Source organism: Lupinus angustifolius, chromosome LG04, assembly GCF_001865875.1.
Source record: "Lupinus angustifolius cultivar Tanjil chromosome LG04, LupAngTanjil_v1.0, whole genome shotgun sequence".
Classification (NCBI taxonomy): domain Eukaryota; kingdom Viridiplantae; phylum Streptophyta; class Magnoliopsida; order Fabales; family Fabaceae; genus Lupinus; species Lupinus angustifolius.
The window spans coordinates 19,954,130-19,980,005 of record NC_032012.1 but is presented as its reverse complement, the minus strand read 5'-3'; the positions used below and the strand labels follow the sequence as shown (position 1 = coordinate 19,980,005).

General features: G+C 33.5%; 2 protein-coding genes across 4 annotated transcripts; both read left to right on the top strand.

Moving 5' to 3' along the window:
- Positions 1,794 to 12,457, top strand: LOC109346137 (carboxyl-terminal-processing peptidase 2, chloroplastic). Of its 2 annotated transcripts, none has more exons than XM_019585534.1 (13): positions 1,794 to 1,933; positions 2,149 to 2,464; positions 2,604 to 2,753; positions 7,500 to 7,582; positions 7,707 to 7,915; positions 8,499 to 8,567; positions 8,865 to 8,983; positions 9,417 to 9,492; positions 9,567 to 9,608; positions 10,279 to 10,387; positions 11,224 to 11,321; positions 11,570 to 11,663; positions 12,195 to 12,457. In XM_019585534.1, exons 1-13 carry the CDS (start codon positions 1,853 to 1,855, stop codon positions 12,321 to 12,323), a joined length of 1,575 nt encoding a protein of 524 aa, XP_019441079.1. In that variant the 5' UTR covers positions 1,794 to 1,852; the 3' UTR covers positions 12,324 to 12,457. The 2 variants fall into 2 exon arrangements, with proteins under 2 accessions (XP_019441079.1, XP_019441078.1); XM_019585533.1 differs by lacking the exons at positions 1,794 to 1,933; positions 2,149 to 2,464; positions 2,604 to 2,753 and adding exons at positions 4,940 to 5,079; positions 5,295 to 5,610; positions 5,750 to 5,899.
- LOC109346136 (polyadenylate-binding protein 2-like) lies at positions 19,169 to 25,529 on the top strand. Of its 2 annotated transcripts, none has more exons than XM_019585532.1 (6): positions 19,169 to 19,336; positions 19,416 to 19,518; positions 19,611 to 19,684; positions 22,666 to 22,857; positions 22,950 to 23,068; positions 25,081 to 25,529. In XM_019585532.1, the coding sequence occupies exons 1-6, from the start codon at positions 19,226 to 19,228 to the stop codon at positions 25,121 to 25,123; spliced, it is 642 nt and encodes a 213-aa protein (XP_019441077.1). In that variant the 5' UTR covers positions 19,169 to 19,225; the 3' UTR covers positions 25,124 to 25,529. The 2 variants fall into 2 exon arrangements, with proteins under 2 accessions (XP_019441077.1, XP_019441076.1); XM_019585531.1 differs by having other exon boundaries at positions 19,170 to 19,336; positions 25,078 to 25,529.

Here is a 25,876-nt window from a genome sequence, read left to right as displayed (position 1 = left end):
TGGAAGACGCCGGAAACATTGAAGCTTGAAGATGCCGTCAGATCTGAAACTCCTTCATGAAACAACACTGTTTTGGCTTGTTCTTTTTCAATACACCGATCGGTCAGTTTATGCCAACTCGACCGGTTCACCGATTTTGCAGAATACCGGCCGGTTTTGGTCGGTTTCCACCAGTTCTAGTGCATATCCAGTACAACAACTATCCCGTATCAGTAAGAGATCCGGTTCATCGATTTTCTGATTGAACCGACCAGTACGGTCCGGTTTTAATAACACTAATTCAAGAGATTCTAATACATATATCATTTTATTGGATTCCCTAATCAAGGTTTGGAATGAAAATCCTCTCTAACTAGGGGTGTCAAAACGGGCCGCCCGACCCGTTTAGCCCGCGCCCGCAAATGCCCGCAATAATTTAAGCGGGCCGGGCATGCTCGCAATTGGTTAACAAACAAAAAGTCATGCCCTGCCCGTTTTAAAACAGGCTAACGGGCTAACGGGTGGCCCGCGGGCATTTTCATGTTTACATTAAAAAAGCAACAATGGTGTATGCTAAGTTATCAAATGTCAATTCAAATTTCCTATGCAGTACATTAGGCAGTAAATCAATAGATTTTACATAACCACATTACATAATAATTAAAATTCTATATAATAATAATTCAAAACATGTCTCTCTAACCACATTAGATAATAATTCTCTCTAACAAATATACAATAATTAAAGGAGTTTGGGCCACTACCCACTGAGCCAAAATTAAAATTTTAAAGTGTAAAATGTAATGCTCGCGGGCAGCCCACGGAGCCCGTTTAAAATGCACGCTAATAAAGCGGGCAAACGGCCGAACAATATGGGCTAACAGACAAAAATACCATGCCCTGCCCGTGAACATTGCCCATATTGACACCTCTATCTCTAACTAAGCCAATGATTATTTTCAGCCAAATAAGTTTGTTAATTAATTTATCCTCTATTTTACCTTACCAAATTATTTACCTATATCATAACTATCAATCTAAATCAAATACCAACTAAAGGACATGACCTACAATCATACAAGACAATGCTTACTTCCCTATCTCATTTAACTTTATTTTAACTCATTATATATTAAGAAAATAAAAAGCAAAATAACATTACATGAATGATATGCTCTAAAAATATCTACTTGCGGAAACACCCTAATTAAACTCCAACAAAAAAAAGCAACTCGATAGGAAAAAAGAACATTCAACATTTTTTTAAAAATAATTTTTTAATGAATAAAAGTAATAATTTAAATAAGCAAAAGATGATGTTTTTATTTTTATTTCTTAATTAACATAAAGTAGATTATTTACCAATAATACATTGACCTAGCAGTATAAGACTTATTAGATCCATAGAATTATCAAAATATTAAGTGTTTAATTCTTGGGAGCAACATTTACTTGAAGGAACAATCATACACCAAAAAAATTTGTTAGCTTATTAGTACAAAAAACAATAAAATAACTTATTTTTTAAAAGAATTATTAACTAATATTTCCTTTTACTTACCTTTTGAGTGTTTTAATTTTGTTACCTCATTCCAAATGTTTTGATTTATAAACCAGTAAGTTTATAATTTACATTTCAGATAAACAATATTAAAATATTGCGAGAAACATTAGTCATGAATTAAGAAAGAGATTAATTCCCCCAAGGACAACTAATATTACTTGTACAAAAAATAAATAAATCATATCATATTACTCAAATTTTTATACTATTTAACTATTGTTTCTCGAAATATGTAGAAAAATATGATAGGATAATGTAAAAGAGAAAATATGTAAAGAGGTTTAGCCAAAGGTGGAGCTTCCTTCATCCATGGAGGTCGTTGTTGCAACCTCTATGAACGCTTCTTTTTCCCTTCACAATTCCCCAACCCATTCCTTCTCAATTCCTCAGGTTCTCTTCCCATTTTTCACTTCCTTTATTCCTATTCTCATCACTTTCATGTTTGGTTCCCTAGAAAATCTGAGAATATGTTGCAACAAAAAAAAAACAATTTTGAAAGCTACCCTTTTATTATTTTTACTTACCCAATTTGATTTAGATGGTGAATGAAGAGAACAACACTATTTTCACTTGTATATTCACTGAAATGTATGCACTATATGCAGGTATCACAGTGGAAGTGTTTTTCTGTAAGGGCAATAGATTACAGGATTTCTTTTACACATAGAAGGAAGAGAGTTATTGGTTTTATCAATAGGGATTCTGTGAATGATTTTTCACTTGGGGTGGCACCATTGATAAGCCAAACATGTTTTCCTAAGTGTAGTTTGTTTCCTTCAAGTTGGGGTTTCTTTGTCAAAAGAAGGAAATATAAATGTCATGTAAAGTTGAAGGATTGTTCAGTAAAGTTCAGACAACATGCTTCTGTTCTGTTAGTGATGTTGGTTATGTCGGTTTCCTTGGCTTCCAGTAACCCATCCTGTGAGTTCTTTAATGCGTATATAATCGAATTTGAAAGGATAATATGATAATTAAGATGTGTAGAGTTTTTATAGTGGAATGTTTTCCTGATCTTGTTTTCATTTCTTTTGTGTTGTTTCTTCCCCGCTTTTTTTTCTAGGGGCCCTCACTGAAGAGAATCTCCTATTTCTGGAGGCATGGAGAGTAATTGACCGAGCGTATATCGACAAAGGTTTTAATGGACAAAGTTGGTTTAGGTATAGAGAAGATGCATTGCGCAATGAACCGATGAACAACCGAGAGCAAACATGTATAGATTTCATTCCCTACCTTTTTATTCCAATTTTCTGCATAAGGACAACAGAGTAAGGTGATATATTCTTAACGCCTTCGACATGGAAAAGAATCTACACTAGCTATAATTAAAGTTTAAACAGTGAAAATGAAAGTCTGATATAGAAATGCATTAAACAAACTGTACTTATCTAGAAGGAACTATCTGTAATTCTGTATTGTTATTCGAAATGCTGGTACTTGATGTTTGATGATTTAGCTTCCTATCAAAATTCTCTGAATTAGTTGCGTTCATATTGCAGCATGGTTATCATATTCTCTCTCTAGATTATAGGTAATGAAGTTACTTAGGTCCTATTTGATCAGGAATATATTATTGATCCTTTTGTGATTGCAGCTCATAAGCAAGCTTTTTAGCCTTTTATCCTCATACAAAATAATATGGAGGCAATTGTATTTCCTGTTGTTAGCTTGAATTGGTCAAAAGCTTTTATTTCCTTCTGTGATATTGTAGGTGGTGAATGGTGATAATGCTAGGAGCGTAGGATTATAGCTAGATAGTGCTCCAAAGTTCCGATCAGTTAAATATAACATTGACTGCTTAGATTTTCTTACTTACTAAATTTAGTTCTGGTGGCACATATTAAGTGCAGAAAGCATATTGCTTAGTAAGCTGAATGCAATTTGCTTTTAGATAGGTAGTGTATCAATGTGAAATTGAAGAAAACTGGTAGAAAACATTCCATTATATTTTTCTGTTACATAGATTTTCTGGGACTTAAGTTTCTTTTTGTCGTTAGTTTTTCTCTCTCTTCAATTTTGACTTTCCTTTAAGTGGGAATGTCGCAATTGGTTAACAAACAAAAAGTCATGCCCTGCCCGTTTTAAAACAGGCTAACGGGCTAACGGGTGGCCCGCGGGCATTTTCATGTTTACATTAAAAAAGCAACAATGGTGTATGCTAAGTTATCAAATGTCAATTCAAATTTCCTATGCAGTACATTAGGCAGTAAATCAATAGATTTTACATAACCACATTACATAATAATTAAAATTCTATATAATAATAATTCAAAACATGTCTCTCTAACCACATTAGATAATAATTCTCTCTAACAAATATACAATAATTAAAGGAGTTTGGGCCACTACCCACTGAGCCAAAATTAAAATTTTAAAGTGTAAAATGTAATGCTCGCGGGCAGCCCACGGAGCCCGTTTAAAATGCACGCTAATAAAGCGGGCAAACGGCCGAACAATATGGGCTAACAGACAAAAATACCATGCCCTGCCCGTGAACATTGCCCATATTGACACCTCTATCTCTAACTAAGCCAATGATTATTTTCAGCCAAATAAGTTTGTTAATTAATTTATCCTCTATTTTACCTTACCAAATTATTTACCTATATCATAACTATCAATCTAAATCAAATACCAACTAAAGGACATGACCTACAATCATACAAGACAATGCTTACTTCCCTATCTCATTTAACTTTATTTTAACTCATTATATATTAAGAAAATAAAAAGCAAAATAACATTACATGAATGATATGCTCTAAAAATATCTACTTGCGGAAACACCCTAATTAAACTCCAACAAAAAAAAGCAACTCGATAGGAAAAAAGAACATTCAACATTTTTTTAAAAATAATTTTTTAATGAATAAAAGTAATAATTTAAATAAGCAAAAGATGATGTTTTTATTTTTATTTCTTAATTAACATAAAGTAGATTATTTACCAATAATACATTGACCTAGCAGTATAAGACTTATTAGATCCATAGAATTATCAAAATATTAAGTGTTTAATTCTTGGGAGCAACATTTACTTGAAGGAACAATCATACACCAAAAAAATTTGTTAGCTTATTAGTACAAAAAACAATAAAATAACTTATTTTTTAAAAGAATTATTAACTAATATTTCCTTTTACTTACCTTTTGAGTGTTTTAATTTTGTTACCTCATTCCAAATGTTTTGATTTATAAACCAGTAAGTTTATAATTTACATTTCAGATAAACAATATTAAAATATTGCGAGAAACATTAGTCATGAATTAAGAAAGAGATTAATTCCCCCAAGGACAACTAATATTACTTGTACAAAAAATAAATAAATCATATCATATTACTCAAATTTTTATACTATTTAACTATTGTTTCTCGAAATATGTAGAAAAATATGATAGGATAATGTAAAAGAGAAAATATGTAAAGAGGTTTAGCCAAAGGTGGAGCTTCCTTCATCCATGGAGGTCGTTGTTGCAACCTCTATGAACGCTTCTTTTTCCCTTCACAATTCCCCAACCCATTCCTTCTCAATTCCTCAGGTTCTCTTCCCATTTTTCACTTCCTTTATTCCTATTCTCATCACTTTCATGTTTGGTTCCCTAGAAAATCTGAGAATATGTTGCAACAAAAAAAAAACAATTTTGAAAGCTACCCTTTTATTATTTTTACTTACCCAATTTGATTTAGATGGTGAATGAAGAGAACAACACTATTTTCACTTGTATATTCACTGAAATGTATGCACTATATGCAGGTATCACAGTGGAAGTGTTTTTCTGTAAGGGCAATAGATTACAGGATTTCTTTTACACATAGAAGGAAGAGAGTTATTGGTTTTATCAATAGGGATTCTGTGAATGATTTTTCACTTGGGGTGGCACCATTGATAAGCCAAACATGTTTTCCTAAGTGTAGTTTGTTTCCTTCAAGTTGGGGTTTCTTTGTCAAAAGAAGGAAATATAAATGTCATGTAAAGTTGAAGGATTGTTCAGTAAAGTTCAGACAACATGCTTCTGTTCTGTTAGTGATGTTGGTTATGTCGGTTTCCTTGGCTTCCAGTAACCCATCCTGTGAGTTCTTTAATGCGTATATAATCGAATTTGAAAGGATAATATGATAATTAAGATGTGTAGAGTTTTTATAGTGGAATGTTTTCCTGATCTTGTTTTCATTTCTTTTGTGTTGTTTCTTCCCCGCTTTTTTTTCTAGGGGCCCTCACTGAAGAGAATCTCCTATTTCTGGAGGCATGGAGAGTAATTGACCGAGCGTATATCGACAAAGGTTTTAATGGACAAAGTTGGTTTAGGTATAGAGAAGATGCATTGCGCAATGAACCGATGAACAACCGAGAGCAAACATGTATAGATTTCATTCCCTACCTTTTTATTCCAATTTTCTGCATAAGGACAACAGAGTAAGGTGATATATTCTTAACGCCTTCGACATGGAAAAGAATCTACACTAGCTATAATTAAAGTTTAAACAGTGAAAATGAAAGTCTGATATAGAAATGCATTAAACAAACTGTACTTATCTAGAAGGAACTATCTGTAATTCTGTATTGTTATTCGAAATGCTGGTACTTGATGTTTGATGATTTAGCTTCCTATCAAAATTCTCTGAATTAGTTGCGTTCATATTGCAGCATGGTTATCATATTCTCTCTCTAGATTATAGGTAATGAAGTTACTTAGGTCCTATTTGATCAGGAATATATTATTGATCCTTTTGTGATTGCAGCTCATAAGCAAGCTTTTTAGCCTTTTATCCTCATACAAAATAATATGGAGGCAATTGTATTTCCTGTTGTTAGCTTGAATTGGTCAAAAGCTTTTATTTCCTTCTGTGATATTGTAGGTGGTGAATGGTGATAATGCTAGGAGCGTAGGATTATAGCTAGATAGTGCTCCAAAGTTCCGATCAGTTAAATATAACATTGACTGCTTAGATTTTCTTACTTACTAAATTTAGTTCTGGTGGCACATATTAAGTGCAGAAAGCATATTGCTTAGTAAGCTGAATGCAATTTGCTTTTAGATAGGTAGTGTATCAATGTGAAATTGAAGAAAACTGGTAGAAAACATTCCATTATATTTTTCTGTTACATAGATTTTCTGGGACTTAAGTTTCTTTTTGTCGTTAGTTTTTCTCTCTCTTCAATTTTGACTTTCCTTTAAGTGGGAATGAGAGATGTGTTGGCTATCCTTCCAGGTATGTAGATTGACATCCGGGTAGAAACAGGATTTTAGCATGGGTGTTCAGTAGATTCATCCAGAATTTAGGATTTTAGCATGGGTGTTCAGTAGATTCATCCAGAATTTTGTTCAACCATTCCTACCTCTCTCTTCTCTTGTACTGTATTCAATTAGTCTAAGTGTCTCGGTGTCTATGATGTATTTCTCTGTATTTTTCTCGAGTTTTCCTGTTCTTAAATTACTAAAATACATTCATTGATGCCTTAAAAATAGGCCTTAAAAATAGGTTTGCAACACCAATATAGCTCTCTATAACAGTAGAAAAGTTAAGAACTGTGAGAGGGTAAGCAGCTGATATACTAACTATGAGAAACCACTTATATCTTGATCTATATCATATTATCATGCATGCTAAGGAGTCTTATAGAACAACCTTCCCATCTGAAGATTGCTTTTAATCTTAAGAAGCTTATATTTCGTACTTCTAAACTTGAAGTATCAAACTGGAGTGGATACTGACTAAAATTATGCACTTGTTAACTAGGCTTCCTGGTCCATATTGATCAATATAATTAAGGGAAGTCCCCTCCTTTAACCTTCTAAAATTGGCTGTTATCCTGTAAATAAATTTTCTACAACGTCTCACGATTTTACATACATGATTTTGGCACATCTGAAATTTATTAGGTTTGCATCATCATGTAGGCAAAACAAATCTATCTTTCCACTTTACTTGAAATTGCTGATGCTACATTTTCTCTCAGATACGGCAATAAGAAAGATGCTTGGCACATTGGGTGATCCCTTCACTAGGTTTCTGGAGCCTGAAAAGCTTAGAAGTTTGAGGGTATGACTCCTTTTCGTTCTATGTTTTCCTTTCTCTTATTTTACGTATAGTCCTTGCTTAATTTTGCATATTGGATATTACTATTTGTTCAATCTACCACGAAGTGATATTTTGTTGAAGGCAGTCTGGAACTCAAGGCGCTCTTACTGGTGTGGGCTTATCAATAGGCTACCCTACCAAATCTGACATGCCACGTGGTGGACTTGTTGTCATTTCAGCTTCTCCGGGAGGTCCTGCATATAGAGCCGGTGTTTTGTCTGGAGATGTTATCCTAGGGATTGATGATACAACCACAGAAAACATGGGACTATATGATGCTGCTGAGCGCCTCCAGTGAGTTTCCTCTCCTGCATGCCGCCTTAGCTTTCTAGTCAATAATTTCGTCCACAAATCGGGAATATTAAAGTTATTAAAGAAACGCGTTTTAAATGTTGTGCAGAAGACCAACAACTAGGATTGTATTTATGTCTTATAGTGCCTCAACTAGTTAATTTATATTGCTATGGGGGGCGACTCAAGCGAGAACAGTTCTCATAGAAAAACTGCGAGAACAATAAATTGGGCCTTACAACCAATCATGGATGATTAAGATTAAAAGTTAGTTATTAGTCACACGATAGTCATATGCATGTATCTTTTAAACATGACCATTCACATAAGATCTAATGGTCCATATTAACTGTTCTCATTTCTCATAATAGCGCATTGTTCTCATGTGAGTCACTCTCTATTGCCATGTTCATATAAGTATTAATTTCTGTTCCTTTATCAGCGTAAAGTCTTTCAAGCTTTTCCATTATATAGTGTCTTACTTGGTTTTGTTATTCTAGTGTGAATGCCAAGTTTAAGGTTCTAGGTACTTGAAAATTATTGTGTACATTCATTTAAAAAGAAATGCCTAATCTTTAAATTGCAGGGGACCTGAAGGAAGCTCTGTATCTTTGACGATTCGTAGTGGTTCAGATGTAAAGCACCTAGCTTTGACGTAAGTTTGCTTTGTTCCAAAATGAGTTTAATTTGAAGCTTTGGCCTTTGAGAGTGCATTTTGTTTCCTAGGATGAGTCCGAAATGTTGCAGGTTGATAATGCTTCATAACATTTAGCTACATTTACATCATTAATCAATGTTACCATCATTAACCCGCCTAATTTTAGCTGTTATCGTTACACTTATCATTACTGTTACTTGGTAGGCTTAATTACCTGTGTTCTTCCATCCAGAACTTCTGTCTTATTTATAACTAACCAACTAAACTCTAAGAGTAAGAGTTCCAACATTTCAGGCGAGAGAAAGTTTCATTGAATCCAGTGAAGTCAAGACTGTGCAAGATGCCTGGTTCAGGAAACGAATCTCCAACAATTGGTTATATAAAACTAACAACCTTCAACAAAAAGGCATCTAGTAAGTAGTATTTGATGACATGCACAAATTTTCTTGCTTCTATGATCTTATCATTGTCTATCATCTCTTTATATGCATCTTCTACTCTCTGTCTCATTCTTTTATTTCTTAAGAGTTTATGGTCCACCCAATCAAGAAATTGATCTGCCAACTACATTATATTTTCTAAATATAACCTTCATCTCATCAACCCATATTATGTTCGTATTCTAATTTTTTTCATATATACTTGTTATTACATAAAGGCAGTGGCACAATATAAATTTTCTACTCCACTTTTGATTTAAATTAAACATGATATAGATTATCGAAAATTTTAATATATATTTTGTCATCACCTTAACTTTTCCTTTACTATGATTAATTGATTATGAAACAAAATTGTGTTTCTTTGTCCTTTTCTTACTTCCTTGTGGATCTGCTACCCTTGCAGGTGCTATCAAGGAAGCAATCAATACATTAAGGAGTAATAATGTTAATGCATTTGTGTTGGACCTAAGAGATAATAGGTGATTTAGCAATCAACATTTCCCATTTTATACTTTCATCGAGACTAGATTTCTGAAGCTTACATTTATTGCAGTGGTGGTCTTTTCCCAGAAGGAATTGAGATTGCCAAATTTTGGTAAGATATGCATACCAACTAATGGAATTTTTACATCTTGTATTATCTTTGACTAGTGGAGCTTGAAACTCAACTGCATGGTTTTACCATCTTTCGGGATACAATTATTTTATGTATCTTCAGTTAGGGCCACTCCAGTATTGTTGCTTCTTACAGATCAGAAAAGTGTTATATGATTGTACAATCAGAAACACCTTCTACCATTATAAAATACTAGCGTGTTGACATGCACTGTCGTGCCTGTCAACCCGCTTTCCTATCGTTTGTAATGTATAGTTTGTATTTTATAAATTCAAATATAATTTTTTGCACTAAATTTACGGTTGAATTTATTTCAATTGGTCTAATATTCAATTTTTTAAATACACTTTTAAAATAAGAAGATAATAAGGATAAAATAAGAAAATAATATTATATGATTTTTTGGTAGAAATAAAAAGATATTGAGGGCAAAATAGGAAAACACAAATTACACCATGATGGGTGGTTATTTTGTGTTTTCCCTTTATTAATAGTATAGAAGTATAGATATTGTAGAGCTGATGTGGATTGTTAAATTCTTTCAATAATCAACAGAAGAAAAGGACTTTTTCAGTGTTTTCTTAAATTTTCTTTGATTTAAATAATTACTCTTTTTAACTTCAAGTTCTAATAGATATTATCAAACCAGGTTGGACAAGGGTGTGATTGTGTATATTTGTGATAGTCGTGGTGTTCGAGATATCCTTGATACAGATGGAAGTAGTGCACTAGCAACTTCGGAACCCTTAGCTGTACTGGTATGTTTTTTTTGCTATCTACCCTTTATTAGAATTGTGCAGGGTAGACCAAAGCTAGCTCATAGGATGAGGGTTGCCTAAGCTTTATAAGCACCGACTTGACCATATTCCCATCTATCGTGGGACTTATCTTAACACCCATAGTGCATCAGTGTCATATAAATAAATTTTTTTCCTTCATGAGCAAGTTCCTTGTTTATTTTTTTGTTATACAAATATGAGGTTTCAAGGCCATGCAAGTATTGAGGGAAACTTGTATTCAGCTAACATGGGATTGGGAACTTTAGGATTTGAGGATGCATTTTGTGGTTTAGATTTGAGCAAGGGAGGATCCTTGTGGAAGAATAGGATAGATATGGCTACCCCAAAATTCTTAAATGTGGAGTTTTTCAAATGTAATGTTTTTAAACAATTATTTCTTTAACTTTTTCTCCTTAAATAGAGTATATTTATTCTTTAGCCACCTCATTAGAAATCTTGAAACTTTATCCTTGAATTGTTTTGAGGTGAGCCTTGGTGCAATGGTAAGTTTGCTTGTCTTGTGATCTGGAGGTCATGGGTTCAAATCCTGCGAGGATAAGGCTGCGTACATCTATACTTCCTAGACCCACTAGGTGGGAGCCTCATGCACTGAGCCACAATTTTTTCTGTCCTTGAATCTGAGCAACTCATGCTAAGATCACTTGCAGGTTATGTAGTGAAGTATGTTTTACTTATTGTTTTGAAGCCATGGGAATATACTGTCTACCAGATGTGACTGAGGTTCCTATAATTTCTCATTTATTTTCTCTGTTGAGTATGAGTAATGGAATATATTGATTATTGGCCTGTATCAGGTAAACAAGGGAACTGCAAGTGCAAGTGAAATATTAGCTGGTGCTTTGAAAGATAATAAACGGGCCATAGTGTTTGGAGAACCAACATTTGGAAAAGGGTAGGTACTTTCAGTTTTTTGGTATAATCAAGGGTATCTCTTTACCCTATGGGTAAGGAATAAATCCCGTTCAGGGCGAAGTGACTTCCCCTCCCAACAAGTATCGCTCTCAGGAATCGAACATTTGACTTAGTACGATACTTGAAAATCTAGTGGGATCTTACATCACTATACTTGCGTTTCGTTGGTTCAGTAAAAACAATTAAATGTAATGGTTTCTTTATAACATGTTATACACATCCTTTCAGGAAGATACAATCAGTTTTTGAGCTCTCAGATGGGTCTGGATTAGTTGTTACAGTTGCTCGCTATGAGACACCTGCTCACACTGATATTGACAAGGTATGCTCTTTAACCCTCCACCACCCCAACCCGCTTTCTCCACTAACGACGCGTTTGAAAGAGCTTATAGAAAACTTATTTGTCTTATGAAAATAGTTTTTGACTTTCCTATAAGCTATTTTTAGCTTACTTTCAAGGTTTTAAATTATGGTTATACTTATGCTACACATATAATTGAGGACTATTGCAGCAAATGCGATTGTGGATCCCAACTTGAAAGCATGCTTATTTCAAGAAGCTTATCGGAGAAGCTAATAAAAATGAGCTCTTTTTAGCTTATTTCGAAAGAGTTTTTTTTGTACTACCAAGAGTATCCTTCACCTTATTGGTAAGGAACTAATCCCTTTCAGGGTTCGTGACTGCCCGTCCCAACAAGTGTCGCTCCCAGAAATTGAACACTTGACTTTTTAGTTATCATGGGGATCTAACGAAGCCTTACACCACTAGACCAGCGCATTGTTGGTCGAAAGAACTTATTGAATAAATGCATAATTAAGTTGTCTATTCAAGCATTTCTGTATGTGCATGTAGGTTGGTGTCATTCCTGACCATCCTCTACCAACATCATTTCCTGAAGATGAGGATGCATTTTGCAAGTGCCTTCAGGATCCTGCATCTTCTTGCAATGTCAATAGGGTCCAGCTATTTTCTAAAATATGATTTTTTTTTTCTTTCCTTTTTGTACATTAGTTATTTGAAAAAGATGACAATTCTTTAACAAAAGATAATGTTTTGGGGCCTCATTAATTGAGCAAAGAAGCCTTATACCATGATTATATGAACACATGAAAACCGAAAAGCAATGGTATGAGAGTAGGACCGACCGATGTGGTTGTTAACTGGACTTGGGATTGGACCGATTTAGGCTATGAAAATTCTGATACGTCCGTGTTAAACATGATTAAATCTAAATAAAACAACAGGTGAATCAGACAATTTACTTAATTTTTTTTAAAAAGTGGTAACACCATTTTTATGACTTTGGCTCATCCCAGTTCGAAAAAGTAAAGTTATATTATTCCAAATAGTTATATATAATTATTTATTATATATGAAGAACAATTTGATCAGTTAAACTTAACGTGGGAGGTCTAGTTTGATTTTAGAGTATTGCCAAATAACACTCATAAGCCACTAAGTTGCTTTAGCTTGAGTTACAATGGTGTGCCCTATGAAGTGGTTTCCACCTATGGGGTCTTAAATGATATAAGTATATACAACCTTATTTTTATAAGCTAAAATTTAAGTGAAGAGCATCACATTGTCATTCATATGAACATAAGCTTAGTACAAAAAACATGAAGAACCATTTTTTTTTTGTTATTGTAGCAGATGTATTCTGTCCATTATCTCTTGGAGCACTTAATTTCATCTATCTCTCCTATCTAAAATATACGCTCAAATCACATTGAATAATAGCACAGAAGTTATACAATACATGGTGAGATTAACTAACAAAACTGGAAATTTAACCTCAATAAGAATGCCAAGAATAAACCACCAATTAAGGTCTTATAAAATTAATGTAAAAAATGAACTGTGTATCCAAGTAAATAATATACTCGTGTATCCAAGCGAATAATATATTCGCATACTAGATAACTATGGTAGAGAATTTTAGCTAAATTCACTCTAGTATTAAAGAAGCCATAGCACCATTTAATCTTTTGCATGTTGTGAGTCATATTTTGGGCAGTGAAGATATTCTCATGAATGCTATGGGTCTGAATGAAACCAGGTTGATTGGGAGAAAATTAGAGAAATAATAACTCGCTTGATCAGTTTAAGTATTTTAACAATGATATTTCTAGATTATGAAATTCACATTACATAATAAGATAGGCTTAATTAGACTCGCTAATTAAACAGTGGAAACTTTTAAATGAGACAAATGTTAGTTTGATTTACTTCACTAATTTCATCATATAGCACACTCATAGACATGTCAGATGAAATGGCAGGTAGCGTGTAGTGATATCCTAAGCTGTTTTGTAGGATCCTGCCGAAAAACCATCAGGGTCAGGGGGCTTATACAGTTCCATATAAAAAACAATGGACTTAACAGGAAGTCAAATTATTCAAATTGTGGACCGATCACATGATGCGGCCATAATATTATAGCTGCAGTTGTAATAACCGCTGTAACCGTATCACACAAATTATGGTACAATATTGAATTACAATAATGTAACTACATTAGACTACAATACAATCATATAGGCCTGCATTTGGCCCATATAGGGCCACATCAAACTAAATTAAATTCGAAAATATTTTTTAATTACAAAATAATTAACACCGGAACGACCGCAAGTACTACATTCTCAATAATCATAATCGCCGCAACAACAGCTGACCAAGTATAAAAGAACTATGAGATCCCTGTATGGATGAGTCACCATGTGTTTCTATCGTAAAGTCCCCATTACCTTTATCTCAATTAACAATGGTGGACTCCACAATATTCTTACCTTCAATCATTGTTGTAAAAATTGGTTTGCGCCAGTCATTTAAATTAGTCAATCAGTGAATCAGAGTCCCAATACCGGTATAGTATAATAATTATACTAGTCATGTAATCATACCAGTTAAAACTGGTCATACCGAGCGATTTTCAATTGAACCGTATCAATCATACCAGTCGGTATTCAATTGAACCGTACCGATCATACCGACTTATTTTTATTTAAAATTAATTTTTAATAAAAATAAATATATTATATATGTATATCTAATTTATTATATATGTATATCTAATTTTACCGGTATACAATTTAATTAGTGAATCACTGATTGAATAGCTATACCATTACTCTAACCAATTTGATGACCAATATGATATTAATAACACAATCTTCAACAACTACCATATTTGCTCCTTTATTTTGAGTATCAACTATTATTGTCAGCATTTATTAAGTTTTTGACACCATTTTGATTTCTTGCCCTCTTTTGCACCTCAATATTCAATCCTTTTTATTGAAGAATTCGATCGTGTGATGCAAGCTAGTGGATCCACTCTTGTTTGTAATTTTAATAACATTAACATGAGCAATCTCTAAGGGATATTTCCCATAATTGACTCATTATTACCTTTATACGCACCCAGCGTTTCAGTTTTGAATCACCAACATTTAAATCCACATCAATATTTTCCAAAACAGAAAATCTAGATCCCATGTTTGATGGATCAACTTCCTTTTTTGTGTTATTCTTGGATCAACAGCCTAGTAGAATGAGTGCTAGTTTGATTCTCATTACCTTCTCTACCATTTCTTTCCCTATATAGCTAAAAATGAGCTTAACTTATGTGAATCAAATTTCAGCCCAAGTATGATTTGTTTGGCTCGAAAATTGTCTCGAGTATGAAACTAGCTATGTTTTCAGCTTAAATTCGATAGTTCGAATTAATTTGATTCGTTTGCGAACGGTATAGTTTAACTTATTAGCTTGATTGATTTAATTCGTTAGTTCAAATAATAATAATTTTTTTTATACATATAAAATTAAAGATTTTTTTTACATTTATATATATATATATATATGAGGAGTGATTCGTTTACCCCAAATTAAGTTACACTACTTACATTCAATCTCATCGATTCATTTTTCTTAAATTCAATGAACCATATTGGTGAAATTTAAAAGTGATTTAAGATTTCTATTTTTCTCTCTCATCACTTATTGCACTCCCTCATTTGGTCCGTTAGATTTAAGAAAATAAATAGATAAGATTGAGTGTTGAGTCGAAATATAGCTGGTTCAAGTTTGACTCATTTATTTAATGAACTTAGTTTTCTAGCTCGCTTCACTTGCTTAAATTTTTAAGTCAACTTCACTTGCTTAAATTTTTAGGTCAACTTCACTTGCTTAATTTTTTAGCTCAACTTCAACTCGTTTTGTTCATGAACTAAGTTTATTAAGCTAAATAATGAGTCGAGTTTTGAACAAACGTCATGTTGATTTGACATTATCAACCATACTTCTATTGATAAGATTCCATTTCTTTATTGTCTTATTTGTTTATGCAATTTCTTATGAATCTAGATCTTCTCCACTACAAGAAGGTTTAGTACTAGATGAGATAATAACACATATATTTCAACAAAAAATTGATATTGTAGATTTTAAATATTTTATTTTAAAAATCATCAAACTCATTATTAACCTCATAAACTATTGGAGGGAATCCAAGCCCCTCCATTATATAGTGATTAACCACCTGCTAGTTAGACATAATAAATGGAAGCTTTCATTCTATATTTTGTAGTATTTTTTGTCAGGCTCTAATGTTACAAGAAGAGGTTTGATGAGATTAGGGATGACAATAAAAACTAAATTTGTGGGTACTCGTTCAAATCCAACCCAAATTTAACGGAGAAAACTCATTATAATTGGGTTCAGGTTCGGGTTTTATTCGGTTATAATTTTCGGGATCGGGTTTGGTATAAGTAATACTCTACGCCGAACCCACCCCAAACCCGAATAATATATTTAAATTACACAATTATATATATATATATATATTTGTGAGGTGAAATGGCATGGCCAATATTTCATATTTTTTATAGTTGAGTTTTAAATCATGTAACTTAATTATCAGTTAAGTACCATGGCTGTCCAATATTTTATATTTGAGTTTTAACTCAATTATGAGGACTTGGCAGCAAAGTGTGTGTATATATATATATAATAATTTTGGGTTTCGGGTTACCCGAAACTCGACGGGGTCGAGGATGAGAGTATTATTTTTAACCCCGTTTAATTCGGGTTCGGGTTTTAAATTTCTAATTTAAGTTTGAGTAAGTGCAAACTCAACCTTGACCCGCCCCATTACCATTCTTACATGAGATCCACTTCAATACAAAATCTAGCATATTTCCCACTCTCTTAGGCGAAACTATTTTTGTCCACTTTGAACATTTGTCTAATTCTATTGCCAGTGAAGTGAAAATATTATAATAATATTATTCAATAGGTAGATAAAAGAAAACATAAACTACCACTTTACCATTCCTTTTACTTGATTGAAATCAGAACTCCACTCTTTCAAAATGAGATAATGATCATATTATTCATATATCAGCCAATGGGCACCTACAAGAGCAGTTCTCCATGATATAGAGTTTAACTAAGAAGAAATCACTAGCTACATCACTAGTACAAGGAAACAGATCTTATGTCTCAAAAAATGTGTCACACTATATGTTACTTTTATTAATTGGTTATAAAAATATTTTATTATTAAATTTTAAACTTAAATATATGTTTCCAACCAATTAGATGAAGTGACATATAGAATGACATACTCTTGTTGTTGACCCTCATAAAAATGGGAGCACATCTACTGTCCCACAGTTTATGTCACTCTATGTGTCAAGAGCTTGTGATTGGTTTGAAAAATACTTAATAATTAAATTTTAACTTAAATATATTTTTTTCTGACCAATCTTAAGCCAATGACACATGAAGTAACATAAACTATGAGACAACAGTATCCCATGAAAATAGCATGTGTCGGCCCCATAGTTGTTGGAAAATTTACGTGGATAGTGTAGTTTGACTACACTATCACATGTTTGGTATATGCTTCAAAATATTTACGGAAGTAGTGTATTTTTTAGGGAAGTCGTGGATCTCATCCACGATTTTGGGGAAAGTCGTGGATGGGATCCACGACTTTGGGGAAAGTCGTGGATGGGGTCCACAACTTTGGGGAAGTCGTGGACGGGATCCACGATTTCCTCTCTCCATGGAAGTCGTGTACCCTAAACACGATTTCCATTGTATATTAATAATAAAAGAATTTTGTAGCCTAGTGGTTCTTTGTTTTTATGGGAACCTAGAGGTCCATGGTTCAACACCCACCTATTGCTTTTTTTTTTTATAATTTTTTTATAACTTTGACATATATTATTTATACAAGGACTATGATACATTATGGTTAAATTGCATTATATTCATTCTTGAATTGTGTACATTTTTATTTTATATTGTTTTAAACAATTAGGTAATGAATAAAAAATGTATATTAATAAAATGTATAAAATTCGGTAATGAATATAATGCAATTTAACCATAATGTATCATAGTCCTTGTATAAATAATATATGTCAAAGTTATAAAAAATAAAAAAAACAATAGGTGGGTGGTGAACCATGGACCTCTAGGTTCCCATAAAAACTAAGAACTACTAGGCTACAAAGTTTTTTTTTATTAATATACAATGGAAATCGTCTTTAGGGTACACGACTTCCATGGAGAGAGAGGAAATTGTGGATCCTATCCACGACTTCCCCAAAGTCGTGGACCCCATCTACGACTTTCCCCAAAGTTGTGGACCCCATCCACGACTTCCCTAAAAATACATACCAAATGTGTGATAGTGTAGTCAAACTACACTATCCACGTAAATTTTCCCATAGTTGTTCGAATATGTTTCCAGTACTTTTGTAAGTTATTTTCCTACACAACAACTTCACAATGATGTTCTTCCTCCAATGTGTCTTGTTAGGCCCATGTTATTGCTCAGCCATGCTAAATGAGATTAGATCTTCTAACTGAAAATATGTCTGACTGAATGTATTATTTTAATTCTCATTGCTCTAAAAAATATATATTTAATTCATGTTTATTTTTATAACAATACTTTTTGTATATTTTTCGTTTGGCTTAAAAGTTTCCTAAATGGATTCTTCTCCAACGTCTTCATAAGAAAATAGGCATTGAGTAATTAGTGGAGAACTTATACTCTCCTCCTTCTACCTTCCTTTATGCTCCTAATCATCAAATTGACTTATTCCTTTATAAGTTCTTAATCCCCCAATTAGCAATGAAACCTAACTTAAGGCCTTTTTGTTTCCATTTTTTGTTGCACTTTAACAATTATACTCTTATTCAACTTATCCTCTTTACTAATAAAATGTTAGTTTAATGGTGTAAGATCTCACTAGATCCTCAAGATCGATGATTCAATTTCTGTGAACGACACTTTTTGGGAGAGGCAGTCACAAACCCAAAATGAATTAATTTATTATCTAAAAAGTTAAGAAAATATCATTAGTAGTACGAAAAAAACTTATCCTCTTCACTACCATTATAATAGATCCTCTCATATTTGTCTTTTTCAATGGGGTAAGATGTTAAAAAGATTTTATAAATACATAAACTTGTGTCTTTCTATTTTCAAAATTATAGAAACAAATATCAAGGTTTTGACCCAATTACATAAAAAAAAATATTAGTAAAAAAGCTAAAAAATATATCAACCTTTATAAGATTTAATCTTCATGAGAAAAAATTGAAAATACTTTTTGCACCAACAATATAAACTTTTTTTATACATTATCAACACGTCATTTATTTATATAATAATAATATCTAACTTTTAAATATAAAAACAATATACAATGAAAATAACCCTATTAACATAAATTTTTAAACACATTTAATGACTATACTTTTATCTCTATGCCCGGTATATAAAAGGGAAAGAAAACTCAAATAAACCATATATCAACATAACATCATCACTGCTTGTGCTAGACAAGAGAGAGAGAGAGATGGATCAAGAAGAGGAGCATGAAGTATATGGCGCAGAAATCCCCGACGAAGTCGACATGGACGAACAACAACAACAACAACAACACAATCCCATCGATAACCCTAACAAGGTTTCTTACTCACTCACTCTTATCACATTTTCCATTTTTCAAATCAATTCAATTTGCCTCTTCTCTCTCTCAATTATAGGAATTAGGAGACATGAAGAAGAGGCTGAAGCAGATCGAAGACGAAGCTGCAGCGCTTCGCGAGTTACAAGCCAAAGTTGAGAAAGAGATGGGCGCTGCTCAAGGTTTTATTCATTTTTCTATATATAATTTATCGATTTCTTTTTATTTGAAATTTTGATGTTTTTGATTTAATGTTATATGTTTTGATTTTAAGAGGACCCGGTTGGTTCTTCTGCAACTCAAGCTGAGAAGGAGGAAGTGGATGCTAGATCTATCTATGTTGGTAATGTGAGGCTCATTTCTTTTTTGCTTCTTTTAATTTTCCATGCTGCATTGCTATCAATTGTTATGTATTTTATTTTACGAATATGTTTCATTTAGTCCCTTCAACTTAGCATGTTGGACTCTTTGTTTGAGTTTGTTAAGTGATTAATTTCGAAGAATTACATGACACTTGGACATTTGTTTGCATGGACTGTTGCCGAAAAGCCGAGGGCGGGATTCAGTTTTTTAGAAGCTATATTTTTCAGTTTCTCAAAATATAAAAATAAAAGTCACGCGTGTATACATCAACAACATCGACCAAGCCTTAAATCCCACTAGGTGGGGTCGGCTAAATGGGTTGAACAGCGCCATGATACTCTTACCTTGAATTATGTTTTTTTTTTTTGACAAAACATTGATCTCTAAATATTTCCTAATTGTTTCACCTATTGTTTTTCTTGACCTCCTCTTCCTCTAGGAATTGGACTAACCTCCATTTGATCTACTATCCTTACCTGGACTTCTAACCGTCTCCTCCATACATGTCACTTGCGTGTGTATATATGTATTTTAATGTGCCCTAATGTGCGTTTTATTCCATGCACGTGACCATTTTTGCGCTAAGTTTCTTCATGGGAGAAGTTCAGTTTATCCCTTCCAACATGTCATTTTGTGCACTTTGGTCATGAAACTTAGATAATGTGGCTGTTAGAGTTGGATGGGAAATCAAACGGGAGGATGAAAATGCACACATTAGAAAGTTTACGGGATCGTGTTGCACATATTTAAAATTTTAGGGTTAAGGTGCACATGCATCTAAAATGGGTGGGGGGGTTAAATTTGACTTTTCCCTTTAATTATATATCTATACTTATGAAGTATATTGTGCACAAGTAGATTGATTTAACTGTCTTAATATAAGCCGTACATCAGTATGTTTGTTGAGCTTCTAGAAAGCCCAAAACCCAGCGTGTTTGGTGTTGTAGAAATTTCAGCCCAAACAAGCAGTTTTGCCGTCTATGAAGCTAATTGAACAAAAACCCTGGTATTACGAATACCGTATAGACCATAATCTAAAGCCAAACCTTTGTATTAGTGACTGTCAATTCTGAGAATACAAGCTACCCATCTCACTTTTGTGCAATTTCAATTTCCAAATGTGTTGGGTGGCTGAGATGGGGGAAAGGTCAAAGGGTCTAATCTGGGAAGTAATACTAATACTGTGGGCCATCAAAATTTTGTCTGTCGTATAAATAGGGAATTTAATGTCTTCGGTTTGGAGCGTTGTAGTTATGATCATATGATTCGTAATGTGAAATTCAATGGAAAACAGAGCTATTGATGCGGAACAACAGCTGAATCAAAATTGAACAAGAATCACAGAAGCAGACCTTGAGTCTCATACAAATCATGTGAATCCCGTGTCTAAGGTGATTTAAAACAATACTTGAGTTTGCAATTGAGTTTTGGAGCCAGACTGTTTCAGGTTTCGGATAAGCTCTTTTAAAATGACTTTTGGGTCGCATGGTAAATCAGTTGGGTCTGTGTGACCTGTTGACGAAAAATGAAGCTCAAGATTTTTTAGTCCAACTTTATATTGAAAAAGAGAGGGAAAATGATGAACTACCCTCCTTACTGGTGTCTAATTATTTACGTAGTTTTAAACCCTCAAATTTATACCCACTGCCTTTACATGTTTTTTCTGCCATATTGTGGACACCACAACACCGTTTTCTGCTTTGGATTCTTGTTAAGATTAACTTTAAAAGTCTAATATTTGTTATTTTTAACCAAAAATATGTTATATTATTTTTTAATTATAGACCATCTATCTTACGGTTCGATTAACGATTCAGAAAATAGGTATTCCAAATCATGAACTAATTGATTCAGAGTGGTTGGAAATTTTTTCAATCAACAACAAAATGAACCAATTGATTTAGTTAGTCCAAATGTCCAGTCCAATTGGTTTGTTATTTTCCCCCGCCTCAAATCCAAATATATTGTTTATCGGAGAGAAGAATAGAACAAACATGGTGGAGGACCATATACTCTCCTTAACAGTGGTACAAAATGAAAAGAAAAATAGAAATAAACGAAGGATCAATACACTAAAGTTTTTCAATTTCTCTCCATATCAAGCTCCCTTTAATAGACCAGGGCAAAAGGGGAAGTCATGAAGACAATCCTGTTCCACAACAAATCAAATGACAACGAAGAAACCTTATACATATGAGCATCCCTTTCCAGCCAAATACACCAAAGTATGGCATATGTATTAATATGTATTAGATCAGCATAAAGCCTTTCTTAGTTTCTTTCCTTCTTACAAAAAATTGAACCCCCTCCTCCCACCAAGTGATTTAGCCATCAAGGTCTAGTAGGTTTGAAGGTAAACAGTTACAAGCATTAGGCATTGTTGTAGATAATTCATAGTTACTAATATGCAAAAAGAGGGCTGATTAGCAGTTGAGAAGTTCATGTTGTTGCCTGTTTGCTTTGGAGTCTCAGTCTGTTGCCTGGTTTAATCAAGGAGATACAAATAGTTCTGAATCATATGCTCTTAAAAGTATTTTTATTTTCCTTTGCATGTTTATTTTTCTAATGAAAAGGAAATATTGTGGTGAGCTTCATAGCGGCTGAAGTAAGCTGTCTTATTCTCTATTGATTTGAGTAATTAATGCTGCAAGACCTCTCGCTTTGCAAATATTAGGGAAAACTTATTAGTTATTAGTAGACCAAAGTACCATATGTCAGGCTCATACAGGACTGTTAATACATGTTCTTTTTGAAGCTTTTCTTGATCCTCTTGCTGCTGGCATCAAAGTTACATCAATGTATTTAATAACTTGCCTGTTGCAGGCTGTAGTGCCTCATAATGTATCATGTCCAGTGCAATGTTCAAATTTTGTCCCATCAGATTTTGATTTGATTGTTATTTTATAATACTTCAACTGAGTGTTGTAATTTAGTGAATGGTTTTAATAATCCAAATTATGGTTCAGGTTGATTATGCATGTACACCTGAGGAAGTCCAACAGCATTTTCAGTCATGTGGAACTGTGAACAGAGTCACAATATTGACAGATAAATTTGGTCAGCCAAAAGGATTCGCATACGTAGAGTTTGTTGAAGTTGATGCTGTTCAGAATGCTATCCTGTTGAACGAATCAGAATTGCATGGACGACAACTTAAGGTCTGTATTGTCAGATAATATGCGCAAATTGAATCATTCACTTCCTTTGCCTTTTCCATTTGACTGTACTTGAATTCTGGTTTTTCCTTCAGGTGTCTGCTAAGCGCACAAATGTCCCTGGAATGAAACAGTATTATGGAAGAAGACCTATGGGCTTCCGAGGTAGAAGGCCTTTCATGCCACCTCCTTTCTATCCTCCAGCTGGTTTTGGGTAAGTCACTATCAGACTGAAAACAATAAAAAATGTACCTTGGATTGATTGTTGCTTTGTTTTGTGTCTGACTCTGTTATGTTTGTGTAAATTGTTTTAGAAACTAAAATGCTTTTAAATGTGCTTTACATCTAGCCTATGACATTAGTAAGTGACAGATGGATTTTGCTGATAGGTCTCTGGTCCTTTAGTTTTCTAAAATAGAACTTCTGGTTAAAATAGGTGGTTTTTAAGCTAGGGAGTAAGCATCCTATTAAACATACATCCCTATTGGCATGATGGCATAACAACACATCAGGAAACCAGAATATTTTGAACTTTTATTTTGTATGATACTACAAGAAACTTTTCATTCACTTAAAAATGGATCATATTAAAGAAACAGAAGTACTATGCTTGTAAATATAGATTAGTTAGTTGCTGTGAGTGAAGCCAGCTGGACTTCAATCCTATATAAGGATCACTATTACTATTGTACATTTTAGTCAGTCATAATAAGAAATCAGAAGTTCTTCATTCTCTTTTCTCTCTCTCTTTTCTCTCTTCTCTTTACTTGCTTAGTGTACATTTCTTACATGGTTTCCCGCCAGCATGGCTAACACTACCGATCTTCCTTCTTCCCCTGATTCTCAACCTCCAACCTCTGCTGTACCTCTGCGTTCTTCTCTGCCATCTCTTACACTCCCATTACTGGTGGCGAATTTGACCGAATAGAATTTTCTGCTATGGTCAATTCATTGAAGCTATTCTTATCACCAGTACTTCAAATGAATTTTCAGTGATTTTACGTTACTGTTCTTATCTCTAGCGTGTCAACATCACTGTAAATCATCTAGTAAAAATGCTTTGGATTTCTTTTCCTTGTTGTCTTGGATTTCTTTTCCTACTGATCTCTTGTATTTGGATTTTTGGGGTCCTGCTCCCCTGTATTTCAAGTCTAGATTTAGATGCTTTTTGTCTGTTTTAGATGCTGCTATTAGACACACTTGGATTTTTCTGTTAAAACAAAAATGTAATACTATTTCTATTTTCAAGACTTTTCTTTCAATGATTCAAAATCAATTTAACAGAACTGTCAAATTTGTCCAGAGTGATTTGGGGTGGTGAGTTCAGACCCTTCACTACTTATTTACAAACTCTAGGCTTTACTCATAGTCATAGGGTTGCCTGTCCTTACGCATATCATCAACAAGGAACCGTGGAAAGGAAGCATAGGCACATATTTGAGACTGGTCTAGCTCTCTTAGCTCATGCTTGCTTACCGCTGCTGTTCATCTTATAACTAGGCTCCCTTCTTCCTTGTCCAATAAAACACCACACACTCTACTTTTTGGGCATATACTTGATCATTAATCATTCAAAGTGTTTGGTTGTGCTTGTTTTCCCCATCTTATGCTTTATAACAAACGCAAGCTAGAGTTTAGATCTTCTGAATGTACATTCCTTGGATATTTTAATTCACAAAGGTTATAAATGTCTTACTAAAGAGGGCAAATTATTGTATCAAAAGATGTTATTTTTAATGAATATTCCTTTTCTTTTTCTTCTAAACTGGTCTCTACTTCTGATCCTCCTAGCACTGAAGCATCTCAATCCTCTATTTTCACTACTGATTTTCTTAACACACAAGATTGTTACTGTCTCTAGTTTTCCCTCTTCTATTGTTTCCCCTACACCTTCACCCTCTAACATGACTGTAGTTCCCATTGGTCCTGCTTCTCCTTTATCTAATATCTTTGTAGTAGATTAGTTAGTTGCTGTAACTGAAGCCAGCTTTTGACAGTTTGAGTTCAGTCCTACATAAGGATCACTGTTACTATTGTACATTTTAGTGAAATTCTCTCTTCTCTGTACGAGCTTAGCTTACATTTCTTACAACTAAAACTCTTTGTTTAGCATGTACGGAAATTTGGTTTTGATTGTTCTTTCTTTGATCTGATAAAAAATGCTCATTATTTATTAACCGTACTACTTGTGCTATATGATGACCAAATCATTTTGACATGCAGAAGGTTTCCAAGGTATAGACGACCCACAAGATACCGGCCGTACTAGTGCTCAATCTTGGTTTAATAGACGATTACATGTTTAAGATAAGATGAGGACAAGGTGTTGTTAATTGGCCATTGTAATAATTTTAGTTGGTTGGGCAAGAACATGTATCTTCTTTACACAACAGAAGTTAACTGCCCTTGCTTTTTCTTTTTTTGGTGGGTGCCCTTACCTGTTATTAAGACCGCAGATGTATGGTATGGATGAATATAGGTTCATCCCTTCAATACCGAACAGTGTATGTTCCTAGCTGCTAGGAGTTAAGGTTTATAATCATATTAATGGTGGAGACAGTTATGTATGGAAAAATTTCAGTAGTTTGTTATTTTGAACTTTAAACATTAAACTACTCAGTTCAGAGTTTAGACTCTTCTAAGACAGAGGAAATGTTTGTTTGGTGCTGAAGTCAGTTCTTCATGTTAGTTTTTAAGTGGTGATTGTTTTCTGGAAAGATAGGCTTGAAAGTGATTAACTTTCAGAAAATTCTTAGGATGTGGTATTGGTATCTTGTTTTTTCTGTACTACTAAGGGTATTCCTTCACCTTTTGGGGAATGAACTAATCCCTTTTAGGTGTGCGACTATCCCTCCCAACAAGTGTCACTCTTAGAAATCGAACCTTTGACCTTTTGGTCATCCTGGGGGATCTAGACCTTATACTATTAGGTTCATGAACTGACTCGATATATATATATATAAAAACTAATTTTTATGTTTATTATGACTCATACATTATTTTTTATATTTATTGTTATTAT